At 42.4% G+C, this 15,762-nt stretch overlaps 1 protein-coding gene and 1 long non-coding RNA gene across 2 annotated transcripts in view; one reads left to right on the top strand and one right to left on the bottom strand.

Moving 5' to 3' along the window:
• Positions 1–15,762, top strand: part of LOC309377043 — a 266,713-nt gene that overhangs the window by 187,445 nt on the left and 63,506 nt on the right. The gene's annotated exons all lie outside the window — the stretch shown is intronic.
• Positions 1–15,762, bottom strand: part of LOC309376980 (uncharacterized protein) — a 48,826-nt gene that overhangs the window by 4,389 nt on the left and 28,675 nt on the right. The window contains exon 2 of the mRNA XM_081923945.1: positions 4,159–4,316. Within this exon, the coding sequence (XP_081780071.1) occupies positions 4,159–4,316 (158 nt within the window). The remainder of the gene's footprint in view (positions 1–4,158; positions 4,317–15,762) is intronic.

Raw genomic sequence — 15,762 nt, 5'->3', positions numbered from 1 at the left:
TGCCAAAAAGGGAAGCAACTGCACGATTGCACGGCTTGATCACTTTTTACTTTAATTGCTCGGCTTAAACACCACCTCTGAACAAGTTGGGTCATCTCACCAGCTGCTCCTGCCCACCCCGATTCCAACTCTGCCTCCCACCCAGAGTCATTCCAGGGCATGAAAGGCGTCCTTGTCACCACTGCAGAACAAACACACAGCAAAAGGTCACACAACATTTCGTTCCTTTTGACAACAACTCGTTTGATCACCCAGAAGCTGGGTGCAGGGGGAGACAGCGAGAGAGAGTGAGAGAGAGACAAGAATGGTTGCCTTTATACATTTCTCTGGGTTAGTCCATGGCGGGAATGATATCTGGAGACTGGGGCGGAGTTGGTTTGGGTGGCAAGGCCATCTCACAGGCTATTTAACTGTCGCTGTAGAAACAAGAACTATGCTGGAGTAGCTATCAAGGCTGCCAAACAGAGGAAGACTTTGAATAGGTTAAAAAGCCTCACTTTACAGAACAGCCACTGTCTCCATGGCTAAGAGGAGGTCCGCTTGGCTACTGCAGAATGTGAACACTCATTACTGCAACTCAGAAAAGAAAGAACATCAGCAGCACTCAGCTATATTTCCACTTGTTTCTTGCCCACACAGCTGGCGTATGTGTTACTATTTTCAATCTCGCCCACCCTGCAGTGGTAAATAGCTGAAGATGAGCTTGTGACTGGAAAGTAAACAGAACAGCGAATGTTGGAGCCAGGCAGAGGTGGGATTGCAGAACGTTGCCTTATATACCAGATCAGATCAATGATTTTTTCCCAATAGTGGTCCTTTGCACTTGGTCCATCAAAAAGGCCTATGATAGCTGTGTTCATTAATTTCAATGTGTTCCCTTTGAGTGAGAATAACAGTGGCTTACCTACACTCTACAGGACATTGTAGAGGACATTGGTGGGTTCTTTATCTGATTTTAAATAGCAGAGCTCCTCCTTGTAAAATTGGGACTTCGGTGAGGTTAATGGTAAAAATATATCTGTCCAAATTTGGCTGATGTTTGGCATCTAGTACACCAGCAACCAGGGACGTGGGTGGTGCTGTGGGTTAAACCACAGAGCCTAGGACTTGCTGATCAGAAGGTCGGCGATTTGAATCCCCGTGACGGGGTGAGCTACCATTGCTCGGCCCCTGCTCCTGCCAACCTAGCAGTTCGAAATAACGTCAAAGTGCAAGTAGATAAATAGGTACCGCTCTGGTGGGAAGGTAAACGGCGTTTCCGTGTGCTGCTCTGGTTCGCCAGAAGCTGCTTAATCATGCTGGCCACATGACCAGGAAGCTGTATGCCGGCTCCCTCGGCCAATAAAGCGAGATGAGCGCCGCAACCCCAGAGTCGGCCACAACTGGACCTAATGGTCAGGGGTCCCTTTACCATTACCTTACACCAGCAACCACCAGCCTGGCACTCTGAGCTTTCCAGAAATAAATTTAGAATTTAAGAATTATTTAAAATTATATAGGAAGAACACCAACCCTATTGACTGAATTAGAATAATAAATTGAAAAAATTAGGAGTGTTATTCATAAAACGAAGTCCATGAAGAACTAGACCAGATGGTTTTCTTACAGATTGGTATAAGACATATTTTGATTTTTTTTGCCTAAGCATATTATTTAAGGAAAACGGGGAAAAGTGGGGAATAGGCCTGCCAATGTCAACCTATGGAGCCTATATTTCTCCTATATCCAGGCCTGGCAAAGGCCATACTAGTTATGTAAACTATAGAGCAATATATTTAATTTACGTCCGTGTTAAAATGCTAACAGCCATTTCGACTAATAGATTTCAGACACTGGTTATCAACTGTAGTACATTTTAAATCAAGTGGATTTTATGCAGCATGGACAGGGAGTGGATCATCTAAGACTGGTATCCAATTCCATGGCCATAAATAACATAGAATAGCTCCAGCTGCACTTAAATCTTAGGATGCTGAAGGTATTTGATGAAGTATATTGGCAATTTCTGTTGTTACGTTGGACAAGTTTCAACTTCTTCAAGAATTTATAAAGTTCATAAGAATTTTATGCCTCTTCCTCTAAATAACAAAAAAGGGAGAAATGGAATTCTTTTGGATGTCTTTGGTTTGGATGTATTTGATACACTAGGAGGCAGCCCTCTGCCTCCATTGATCTTTGATTTATTTTTGGAACTCCTGGAAAGGTTCCTGAATCTTGGGGGAATTCATGGTTTTGTTCATGTGCAAGTAAGATTTAAAATAGCCTCATATGCTGATGATTTATTATTATATATTAGTAGATTTGAAACATCTATACCAGAATTAATAATAATAAAAATTTGTAGTATTTCAGTGCATACAGTTAAATTTGTCAAAATCTGAAATAGTACTAGCGGCCAATTTTAGATCACCTGCTTTGCACACTAATTGGTGATTTTGTTGGTGTCCAGAGGTCTCTACATATTTAACACATTTCTCTCTGAACATAATGTACTTGCTGATATCTGGTGGTGGTTTTAATTTCCCACACATCCGCTTATATCATAAGGTGTGTTCGTTAGCATGGAAAAATGATTGGCAAATTTATCTTTTTATGAATACCCCCAGCATGGGCAATTTTAGAGATGGGTTGTTAGCAACAACTCTCTTTAGATGGCTAGTGAGAATGCAATGGAAAGAATGCAATGAAAACCATCCGTTTTAGCAGCTATAGAGATACGGTGCCTATTGGCTTGTCAGTTACAATTTGATCCATAGGCAATTAAAACACAAGATAATTAGAAACAGTTAAAAATAAATACATACATGATTTAAAGCAAGACTAAAAGAAAGTGGAGACTCATCGAAGTCCCTGAACACCAAAGGGCTTTTACCCTGGCTCAATGTCATGTCATCACCTCAGCCATTATTGAAGGCCGATACAGGAAGATTGACTACCTGGATAGACAATGCCCATGTGACCCGGGACAAATAGAAACAGCAGATCATGTCCTTCTCTAATGCCTGTATTACAGAGACATTTATACTAGCCTGATTTCTCTACTGCTTCAAAAGTACCCAGGGTGCACAGGACAATTTTACACCTCCCTGCTGCTCTCAGAGACTGATCCTGCCACAACGTATAGCGTTGCTAGGTTCTGCACAGCAGCACTCGAGAATCGTAGGAGGATGACTTGTGCCACAAATCAGTTTTAATGAACATATCAGAGTGCTCTGTAAATGATAGTTTTATATATCAGCCTTTTGTGCTCTTCCACACCAGCCCAATGTTCCCGACCCTCCTTTTGAATTCTTTTAGCTTCTTTTAAATTCTTACAGACTTTTATATTCACCTAGTGTTTTAATACCTTTTAGCTTTCTAAAGCGCTTTTTAGATTTCAAATGCTGGTCTATGACCATAATAAAGATTTGTTGAGTAGAGGCTCATGGTAAACACCAATTTATCAGGTTATGAAAGCCCACAGAGCAGAAATGTCATATCTCAATAGGAATGCTATTCCACAGAATGGGGCAGCCACGTGAAAAACTCTGTTCTGAGTTGTTATGGAGTGGGCTTCTGAGATCTCTGGAACTTACAGGAGAAACTCTACTGCAAACTGCCATGAACTACAGGGTGTTGATCTACTGGGTGATATGGAGGTTTCTCAAATGTCTGGTTCCTGAATTGTGATTGAATCCCACCTGCAAACAGTGACAGTCTTGGAAGCGACACTGCCCATTAAAAGGTAATGCATTCCCTACATCTATGATGCATGCAAGCCTACTATTGTCCCAACACGTTGAGAGATAGCCCCAAATGCCGCAAGAAAAAGGAAAACATCAGAGAGACATGTAAGGCCAACAACTGACACTTGGACGCAGGATGAAAAGGAAAAAGCAATGGTTCTTCACTTGAAGCCTTTTTTGGGGGGGAGTTAAATAATATAATGTGAATAGAAATCATTAAGAGTGCAGCTGTTAATTATGTGATAATTTTGAAAAAAAGGAATGCAATAGAAATGAATATGAAACAGTAATATTAGATCATAAAGGTCCATCAAGAATGGTGCGTGGGAAGCCTCTTAACAAAATTGTATTAATTTGGACCTAATTTGTGTAATTGGGTTTATATCGGAAAATCAATAACAATAATTGGCAGGACAACACACTGCTTTTGTACCTGCGCGTCCATTAAAAGGTGTCTCATGAGCGCCATGGAGTTCTTCAGTGTGTCTTTCTCGTTGGGCAGGAAAGTGTTGTCATCTTCACTGAGCGCTTTGGCCTTGTTCATGATGAAGTCTGAGATCTGGTCGTTCAAGGTGTGTAGCGACTGCACAGCTAAGGAGAAAGGACAAGAGGGGAGCTCTTGAGACTAGGGGTGGCTGATCAGGGACAATGCACTCAAAAAGTAGCTGAAGCATCTGAGGTTGAAAAGCACTGCTGTGAATAATACTGAGTTAGATGGTGAAATGGCCTAACTAATAGATAGGCAGCTATCTATTTAAACCACCCTTTTGTTCAGAACCATGAGACTGGAAAATATTACTTTATTGATGGGTTGGGAGGTGGACCAACTGTTTAATTATCTGTTCCAGGGCCTCATCTGGACAGATTGGTAGTGGCCCAGGTTCTCTCCCCAACCCACCTTTTTTGAAGAAGGGGACGGCAATTGCCCACCTCCAGTCGACAGGGTCCTCATCTGTTCTCCAAGAACCCTCAAAGATTATAGACAGCGGCTCTGAGATTACATTTCATTGGATGCAGTTCATTAGGATATAGAGACAACTGAAACCACAAGTCATTCCCTCCAGCTGGTTCCTTGTTGGTTTTGCTGCCTATCAGCAGGTTCCTCTACCACCACCCCAGTTTCCTGTGCACCCCAGTATCCTCTCCGTGTCCCCTCTGTCCTACTATTCTGTTGTTTTTCTTGTTTGGGAGAGTGCCTACTAAAAGAATGGGTGTGTGGACTCCTGTAGATGTTGTCTAATCCAGAGGTCCATTTGGTATGGTTTAGCAGCAGTTGGGAGCCTTTGGTCCTCCAGATGCCGATGAACAGCAACTCCCATCAGCCCCAGCAAATATGGCCAAGAGCAAGGGATGATGGGAGTTGGAGTTCAGCAACATCTGGAGGACCAAAGGCTCCCCACACCTGCAATATTGGGATTGGGTCTTTAGCATGGTGGCACTTACTATCAGGAATGCCATTCAATATCTACTGAAGTCCTTCCTTTTTTTTACAAGCTTCATCTTAGCCTGCATTCATATTGGATTTGAAAGTCTTTTTTTGCATATGACATTTTTCATTGTTTTTAATATATGGAATTTCTCTCTCCCCCCACCCAATTATTGTTTTCTTTTATTATTGTTTTTGCACATACGGAACTGCTTCCCCCCCATATGGAATTGTTTTTCATTGTTGATGCTTTGCTGTGAAATCACTTTGAGATATTGTATGGGAAGTGATTCATAAGTGGAATAAAACAAATAAACAGACAGACTTGTGTAGGGCATCATATCACTAAGCAGCATTTTTTGTTTTGTTTTTGTTTCTCATCATTGATATATGTATCTATAGTGGTAAAAAGGAAAACACTTCTGTCCATCTGAAACTGAACTTTAAAAGAATAAAATGAATTAAAATTCAAAGATTTTAAGGCAATATTCATAAAATTTACACAATTGGCTTACTAAGAAGGAAAATGTTCTGTAATATACTACTCAATCAAAGAGCGAAACATCCTAAGAGGTTTAAATAGAGCAGGGGGAGACATGATTTGGAATTATGATCCTGAGAAATATACCATCTGAGCATGCACAGAGTGCATCTGCCTCCCCCATGAGGAATCTCTGTTTGTATTTAATGATTCCACAACAATAACTTCAGCCTGAAATATAAACTTGCTGAGTTGTGTCTCTTGCTAGTCCTACTCAGAGTAGACCCATTGAAATGAATGAGCACGACTAATGTAGGTGGTTCATGGTGCAATGGGTCTACCCTGAGTAGTGCTAGCACTGGACACAACACTATCACTGCTATTCTTTTACCAAAATGCTAAGAACAGCTCCCCCACCCCCAAAATAAGTGGCCCTAGCACAAACAGATAGCAATCACTGCAATGTTAAGGGGAAACAGCCAGTGTTTTGTGTGTCCTAGTTCACTGGAGCCTAGAGTAGTTCAAGTCCAGGTTTTACAAAAACATTACAAGACATGCAGCATCTATTGCTGACCAATAAGAAATACATGTTTCAGCATGACAAGAAGGAAGGAAGGAAGGAAGGAAGGAAGGAAGGAAGGAAGGAAGGAAGGAAGGAAGGAAGGAAGGAAGCCCCTCTCTTTTTCTTTTTTCCTTCCTTCCTTCCTTCCTTCCTTCCTTCCTTCCTTCCTTCCTTCCTTCCTTCCTTCCTTCCTTCCTTCCTTCCTTCCTTCCTTCCTCCCTCCCTCCCTCCCTCCCTCCCTCCCTCCCTCCCTCCCTCCCTTCCCTTCCCTTCCCTTCCCTTCCCTTCCCTTCCCTTCCCTTCCCTTCCCCTCTCCTCCCCTCTTAGCACAATTATGCAATCTTATTAATTCCACCAGCTTTTACTGAGGGTGAAGAGCTACAGGAAATGTGTCAAAAAACATTTTTTAAAAAACACAATTTGTCACAGCAATCATCCCCGTGGCTTGAACTCCAGGATGAGAGAGGGACAACGGCAAGAAGATAACAGAGAAATTGAGAGAGAAAGACTTTCATGCTAAAAGCACCTTGACAAGCAGGAATCTGGTCCTGATGCAAAAAAGTGAGATCTGCACCCAACGAATGCTATGTGCATTGATTCATCAACACTCCCGGCACCCGCCAACCCCTTTATGTTAAATCTGACTTGAGAGATATCCTCAAGATATGAGGGAATCCTGCCCTCCTCTGGACAAGGAAATAATGTTCCACAAATATCCTAGCACTCAGGGGCTCTCACATGCCGTTTTCCTTCATAGCCAATGTCTAATTATGTTGTCAACTCCCCATGGAATTTAGAATGGACAAATCGGTCTATGTATAGCTCATCTCATTTTCACAAGTCATAAGTGCATTCTGCTCAGATATTTAAACATACATTTCTATGTAGAGATGGGGGAGAAATCTGACTCCTTTCAGGTTTCACACTTCCCAAAACAAAGCTCAGACTGAAACGCAGCCATCCTTCGAAATTCACACTTTTCACAGTGCTCTAACCAAATGTGCATATTCTGGGAAGGTGTGCATAGCATATAAATGCAATCTAAATATAAATGCATCGTATTAGGGGGGAAATGGATTGCCAAATATGCACATTGAGCAAAATTGCATTCAGAAACGTGTACATTTGTCCTAAAATGCTGGGTAATTTTTTATGGCAATCTGGAAACTTATGCGGAAACACAGAGAATTGAAATCAAGATCAGAAAGGTGAGAAATTGTGATAAAGCAAAGCGGACAGATTTGTTGGTGCCTGTTTTAAGCCTCCACTGGGAATCTGGAGCTCAGAATCCTTAGTCCAGACTCAAGCTCAGGCAAACACAGACCACTGAATACATAACAGAATCCATCCCAGACTGGCATTGGAGAGGAAAGTGATGTCAATGGGACCCCAAGGAGGTGGGTTGGGTAGAGATCTGGACATGCAACATGGAAGTAAAGGTTAAAAAAAGGTAAAGGACCTCCAGTCAAAGGTGACTATGAAAGCACTCATCTCGCTTTCAGGCCAAAGGAGCCAGCGTTTGCCCACAGACAGCTTTCCAGGTCATGTGGCCAGCATGACTAAAACCACTTCTGGCACAACAGGACACCGTGACAGAAACCAGAGCTCACAGAAACACCATTTACCTTCCTGCCACAGCAGTACCTATTTATCTACTTGCACTGGTGTGCTTTTGAACTGCTAGGTTGGCAGAAGCTGGGACAGAGCAACAGGAGCTCACCACCATCAAGAGGATTTGAACCGCTGACCTTCCGATTTGGCAAGCCCAAGTGGCTCAGTGGTTTAGACCACAGTGCCACCTGCATCCGTGGAAGTACCAGGGAGCTGCTTGAAGCACACCAACATTCCTGCCTTGGTTCTTCTAGCAACACTTTGCTCCATTTTGCTTCTGTTTGCTGACCCTCTGGAAAAGGAGGCTTGATGCAATTTCATCCTTTCTTTGTTTAAAAAGAATTTTTTTTTTCTTTTGGCCAGTACAACCCAGCAGCTCATATAGTCAGTGGGATGATACCGCAGTTAGCTGATGACAAGGATCTTCTGCTACACGTGACCACGTTGTTGTTGTTGTTTAATCATTTAGTCGTTTCTGACTCTTCGTGACCCTGTGGACCAGAGCATGCCAGGCACTCCTGTCTTCCACTGCCTCCCGCAGTTTGGTCAAACTCATGCTGGTAGCTTCGAGAACACTGTCCAACCATCTCGTCCTCTGTCATCCCCTTCTCCTTGTGCCCTCCATCTTTCCCAACATCAGGGTCTTTTCCAGGGAGTCTTCACTTCTCATAGGTGGCCAAAGTATTGGAGTCTCAGCTTCAGGATCTGTCCTTCCAGTGAGCACTCAGGGCTGATTTCCTCAAGAATTGATGTGACCACACCTGACAGCTAAATTAGAATGAGGGCAATACTTTCTACCCACACTTAGAATAGGAAAATATTTGGCCCCATTTTGCGTAATTTTTGCACATATTTTCTCCCTGCAGTCTACCCTGCCTGGCAGTGGATTTCCAGAGCTTTGGGGAGGTGTCTCTCCCAGCCATACCTGGACATGCCAAGGATTGGGACCTTCTGCATGCAAAGCAGATGCTCTACCATTGAGTAGCACCCCTGCTGGAACTGTGCTTCCCGCATTCAGATAATAAAGAAAAATATGCATTTAAAATATGAAGCTTTGGGCTTTCACAACGTTATCACTCATTTCCCTTTCAAAATGAATTATACACCTTTCATCTCAAAGCCTGTGCTATGGAAGGAGAGGGTAGCCAGCGGTCGATAGTTTGCTAATGGAGCATCAGCTTAAAATTACTCCTGTCCCTCTTGGAGAAACGAAGCTTTTAACAATTGCCCATTAGGGTCGTTAGCAGCGGTAATATTGCACATTGTTGGCTTGCATAATTTTCTGTGAGAATTGCTAATTTGGGACCCAAGTGGAAGGTTTTTTTTTTTAAAAAAAGAAAGAATTAATTATGGGGTTAATGTGGCTTTTCCACAAGTCAGCTCTCACTCTCCATTGATAAGAGACAAGCATAGGCAATCCATCTGCTCCTTATAGAAGCTTTTTTGCTTGCCAACTAATATCCATCAGTTTCCACCACCAAAACAAAACTCTGTGATGTATAAATAATAAGGGATTAAGCAACCTAATACGGCTGCTGTGGGAGGCTTATCTCCCCCTCCCTCCCCACTTTAAAGAGCTTTTCTTGTACACAAACATAAGCATTGAGGGAGATGAAAATGCAAACTTATATTTGCTTTCTCTCCTGCTCCAAGTTTCAATCTTTTTGTAGAGAGCTTTTACCGGCGGGTCCCAGGTTACAACAATTTAGAATTCAGAATTTAAAGCAGAATTAAAACTGATTACAGTCGCAGGAATAGGGTGGGCCCTGAAAAATCTGCATCTCAGGTGTCAAATGCCAAGGGTACTGGAATTGTTTTTCTGTTTGTGTGTTTGCCGCTCTGGGCTTCTCAGGAAGGCGACCAATTTGGATGGCTTTAAAAGTGGATTAGACCCATGTGGGGTGTGGCTATCCATGGCTACCAGCCACAATAACTACTGCTCCACATCCACTGCAAGTTTCTTTGAACCTCGGGTGGGGGAGAAAAAGAAGAGGAATAATAATAATAATAATAATAATAATAATAATAATAATAATAATAATTTATTATTTATACCCCACCCATCTGGCTGGGCTTCCCCAGCCACTCTGGGAGGCTTCCAACAAAATATTAAAATACCGTAATGCATCAAACATTAAAAGCTTCCCTAAACAGGGCTGCCTTCAGATGTCTTCTAAAAGTCTGGTAGTTGTTGTTTTCTTTGACATCTGGTGGGAGGGTGTTCCACAAGGAGGGTGCCACTATCAAGAAGGCCCTCTGCCTGGTTCCCTATAACTTGACTTCTTGCAGTGAGGGAACCACCAGAAGACCCTTGGCGCTGGACCTCAGAAGAAGGAGAAGAAGTAAAAGAAGAAGAGGAGTTTGGATTTGATATCCTGCTTTATCACTACCCTAAGGAGTCTCAAAGCGGCTAACATTCTCCTTTCCCTTCCTCCCCCACAACAAACACTCTGTGAGGTGAGTGGGGCTGAGAGACTTCAGAGAAGTGTGACTAGCCCAAGGTCACCCAGCAGCTGTATGTGGAGCAGCAGGGAAGCGAACCCGGTTCACTAGATTATGAGTCCACCGCTCTTAACCACTACACCACACTGGGAGAGAAATGTTGTGCTCGTGTCCAGCTTGCGGGCTTCTCAAGGGCAGTTGGTTGGCCCCTGCGAGAACAGGAAGATGGACCAGAAGAACCATTGGCCTCATCCAACAGATTCATTTCATGTTCTTAGGTAGGGGTGGGATAGAAATCTCATAAATAGCAATAAATCATAATAACTAATCCACTTGTTTCCAATGTTCAGGGGTAAGTGTTGCTGCTTATGTCACCAAAACAGCACCATTCACACACCTTTCAACCATCCCAATTTGAGCAGGACATCCCAGAATTACAGAAGTCATTCCGGGATCCCAGAATGCCCTGTCTTTTGGGCTCTCACTCTCGCGAGAGCTCAGGAACAAAAAAATGAGTGTTCCAATTTTGGGTGTTCCAAAAATGAGTGTTCCAATTCTGTGGGTTGTTGGAGGATATGCATTAACACACGACACTAGAGCGGGGTACCAGCAGTGTCAGAGAAGCCACAAGGTGTTTAGAAGTAAAAGCTTATTTGGGGTTAGGGGAATACTAAAGGGGGGGGGATCCCCTCCCCTAAACAGCCCATTGAGGACTGAGGTTGCTCAGCAGCCTCTGAACGCTGATTGACTCTTGGGGTAGTGGAGGAGGAAGAAGAGAGGGAAAAGCAGGTGGGAGAGGGAATGGAGTATCCAGGATTAAGGTACATCTGCCTCCACTGGAACTCTAGACCGGAGGACTCCTAGGTTGCAACCTTTCCAGTTCCTACTTTTAGTCCCATTGAATTCTCTTCCCTTCCTTAGAAGGGAAGCAAGTCCCAACACTGTTGTTTTTCTGCATTGGCTGAAAAGTTGTCCTTTCCACCCCGCAAAGGTAAAGGTACCCCTGACCGTTAGGTCCAGTCGCGGCCAACTCTGGGGGTTGTGGCGCTCATCTCACTTTACTGGCCGAGGGAAACGGCTTTGTCCACAGACAGCTTCTGGGTCATGTGGCCAGCATGACTAAGCCGCTTCTGGTGAACCAGAGCACCACACGGAAACACCATTTACCTCCCTGCCGGAGTGGTACCTATTTATCAACTTGCACTTTGACGTGCTTTCAAACTGCTAGGTGGGCAGGAGCTGGGACCGAACAATGGGAGCTCACCCCGTCATGAGGATTCGAACCGCCCTAGGCTCTGTGGTTTATTTCTGCAGTCTGAAATCCCAGTCGCTTTTGATGTCTTACAACTGTTTTGACAATCTCATAGAGTCATAAAGTTGGAAGGAACCACGAGGGTCATCTAGTCCAGCCCCAAACTCCACGAGGGTCATCTAGCCCCAACATGGGGCTCAAACCCACAACCCTGAGATCAAGAGTTTTATGCTCTACCAACTGAGCTATCCCAGTCGGAAGGTATTATATATATTGACTCTGTATTACATTGTGTGTGTGTGTGTGTGTGTGTGTGTGTATAGATAGATAGATGATAGATAGATGATAGATAGATGATAGATAGATGATAGATAGATGATAGATAGATGATAGATAGATAGATAGATAGATGATAGATAGATAGATAGATAGATAGATAGATAGATAGATAGATAGATGATAGATAGATAGATAGATAGATAGATAGATAGATAGATGATAGATAGATAGATAGATAGATAGATGATAGATAGATAGATAGATAGATAGATAGATAGATAGATAGATGATAGATAGATAGATAGATAGATAGATAGATAGATAGATGATAGATAGATGATAGATAGATGATAGATAGATAGATAGATAGATAGATAGATAGATGATAGATAGATAGATAGATAGATAGATAGATGATAGATAGATAGATAGATGATAGATAGATAGATAGATAGATAGATAGATAGATAGATAGATAGATGATAGATAGATGATAGATAGATAGATAGATAGATAGATAGATAGATAGATAGATAGATAGATGATAGATAGATAGATAGATAGATAGATAGATGATAGATAGATAGATAGATAGATAGATAGATAGATAGATAGATGATAGATGATAGATGATAGATAGATAGATAGATAGATAGATAGATAGATAGATAGATAGATAGATAGATGATAGATGATAGATATAGATAGATAGATAGATAGATAGATAGATGATAGATAGATAGATAGATAGATAGATAGATAGATAGATAGATGATAGATAGATATTCCACTTTGAATTCTGGTCTATCATTTAGTTGTCCTGCATGTTGCATTTCTGTATTTTCTTTTCAGTGACAGTTGGCATTTAATTGGAGAGGGCAAGCCACTTTGCCGAAGTAGCTCCTCAAAAAGCAGAGTGTATATTTTGAAATAAGCAAATAAATAAATAACCATTTTGCTACAGATTCTATAACATTAATGAAAGAACTCAGGAATGTTAAAGAATGCATAGCAAAATTTTCTGTACATATTGGATGCCCTGTGAATATATATATATTTGAAATTAATATTGGACCACTTTGAGATCCAGCACTGATGCTTTAAAACCAGGCATAGGCAAACTCTGGCCCTCCAGATGTTTGGGATTACAGTTCCCATCATCCCTAGCTAACAGGACCAGTGGTCGGAGACGATGGGAATTGTAGTCCCAAACATCTGGAGGGCCGAAGTTTCCTATGCCTGCCTTAAAACACACACACACACACACACACACACACACACCTCTACACCTGTCAGAGAGCTGTCAGATGTTTCAGAAACAGCAATCATAAAGTCAGGTATTCTGCCCAATAAAATGAGGAAAAGCAAGCTGATTTTCAGTCCTCTCTCTCTGCTGCCCCCACTGCTCCCCCCCCATCGCTTTAAGTTATTTATATGGCTTTCCTCTGTACTTCCAGAGAGGAAAATGTCTCAGCTGGTGATAGATTGAAGCTGCTTCAGAGGTCACAGTCTGTCAGATTCTCCTTCTGCAAAAGTTGATCTGGCCTTTTGTGCAATGAACTTGGAGCAGCTTTTCCTATCTCCCTGCCACTTGGGCAGCAAAATTAATTTACTGGGAGGGAGGACGTGGAGAAACTGTCAGTGTTGCTGCATCCTTCCTTCTCAGTGGGGTGTCTGGGGCTCTCTTCACCAGGTCTCCCAGATTTCTTTATGCAGCATTTGTCCTAATTTGCTTGCACAAAGCTTATGTGGCGATTGGAATATTATTGCCTTTTTAAAATGACAGTCAAGAGAATGGGGCAGCTCTTCCTCCCTCCCTCCCGCCCCCTCCCTATTCTCTTAACTGGAATTATAAGCAATTAAAAGCAACAGAAATTATAGGAAGGCACCCATGGCAGGGAATGGGTGTTTATGGTGAATGTTCTGGTGTTTATGGTGAATGTTGTGCCTCTAAGTCGGAAGCAATAAATGTTCTGGATTCTCCATCCCCTTAGAAACATGTAGTTCATGTGTATTTTTTTCCTGCAATAGTCAGAGCCCATATGTTCTATATCACAAGGAGAAATGCAGAGTTTTCAAGGTTTTCCACTGCTGGGCTATTGGAATCCTAGCTGCAGCTGACATCCGTATCAAAAGCTCATTAGAGCAGCTAGCTTCCAAGTTGTCCACCCACATACTCAGAAAAGACAGTTGTGGCTAAATCTGAACAGGTTATTTAATTATTTTAGACATTGGTTCCCATATTTCCAATCTTAAGTTCACCATTCCTCACTACTACATCAGTTTGTGCATTATTTATTAAACAGTCCTTGTGAAAATTCAGCAGCATTTTAGTACGAAATCACACACACATTTTTTAATGCAATCTTGCCCAATATAATGCTTTTCTGCATATTGCTTTCACTTACATTTGCAATTTTTGCACATGCTTTAACCAGGTACGTACATTCTTGTACCCATTGCGTGCCTGGAGAACTGCATGGCAAAATTCAGAGAAGCGGGGTGTTTGAAGGACGGCTGCATTTTGGGTTGCTTACTGATTCAGAAAGTGTGAATGGGGAAGGCTGAACCTCAAACGCACAAGTTAAATTGAATTTCTCTGGCCTTTCTACATGAGCCAGAAAAAAGTAACAGAATGAAACAAATGAAAATCCCTCCATCTCTGCTTTAGCTGCCCTTTCAATAAGTTTAAAAGGCAAAGGATCTTAGATCAGTCTTGCATTTTCAGAGGACGGAGCTTGACTTATACCTCAAGAAATAGCTGTTATTCCTCTCGGTAATGCTCTACTTGGTTTCAGGCCCTGCTTTGCCACTGCTGCCACCGCCACCGTGACCTAGCAGGATGCTGTCTTTATGTCTCTGACACTCTGCATTGCCCTTGGTTGTGCTTCAGCAAGCCTGTGCTGTATTGAACACAAAAGCCATTGAAGCAGGAACGAAAGACTTCTCAACATCAAGGAAATTTTGGGTGGTTGCACCTCAAGCTGAGGCTTCTCTTCAATGGAATTTGCTTGCTGGATCTCTCTCTCTCTCTCTCTCTCTCTCTCTCTCTCTCTCTCTCTCTCTCTCTCTCTCACACACACACACACACACACAGGGCTGCTACCTCTGTTCTCTCCATTCCTCAACCCCACCTCCCCCTTTGCCAATTGCCCTTCCATCATACCTGACCACCAATTCCCTTCCTTTCCCCCCTTAAATAGGGTGGAAATATTTCAAAAAGTAAAATCCAGGACAAAAGATTCCCGAAGATCCAGGACAAAGTGCCGCCTTTTGGAAATTCCTCCCCAGACTTCAATTCCGCCATTGAAATCTCAGTAACGTCTGGAAAAAGCCAGACGTATGACAGCCCTGTCTTAAAATAGTATTTTATTGAAGCAGCAAAATCAGACGAATCAATACAATAAGAATAATAGAAATAAGTAGGGTACTTAAAAGACAATTGGGAAACTCATATTTTACACTGTACCACAGAGAAGGAGTCCTGTATGTCTGTATTTGTTGTATATAAAATCCCACCAAACACCATAGAATTTTTCAGGTTCCTCCAAGTCTTTGGCAACATGTAACCCCACCCCACCCCTGCTAAACTCCACATATTTCCTTCCAAAGCAAAAGTCACAAATCCTGTAAGGTGTTTCACTTTGGGGCAATTGATATTCTGGCAACTATATCTAGAGTCTCTGAGAGCTGGAACCCTTCAGCTGGTCATCCCACAGATTTAACAAACAAAGCTGTGGTGAAATTGGGGAGGAATATTTTGGTCATTTCTTGACAAACCATCATCCAGAATTTGAATACCTGTGGGAATTTGAATAACTGTACTCCTCTGCTACCCATTTCCCTTACAGCTATTCAGAGTACAAGTTAGTGAGGCAGAACCCTCTGATTCAGCTATCCCTCTCCTTTTGTGAACTGCAGCGTAACTCTCACACAGTGGCCCTTCCTTGGTGACTGGAGTCACTATTTCATTTCAGATCCCCA

Source organism: Podarcis melisellensis, assembly GCF_964234715.1.
Source record: "Podarcis melisellensis genome assembly, chromosome: 8".
Taxonomy (NCBI): Eukaryota; Metazoa; Chordata; class Lepidosauria; order Squamata; family Lacertidae; genus Podarcis; species Podarcis melisellensis.
The sequence above is the reverse complement of the archived record's forward strand: the minus strand, read 5'-3'. Positions and strand labels throughout refer to the sequence as shown.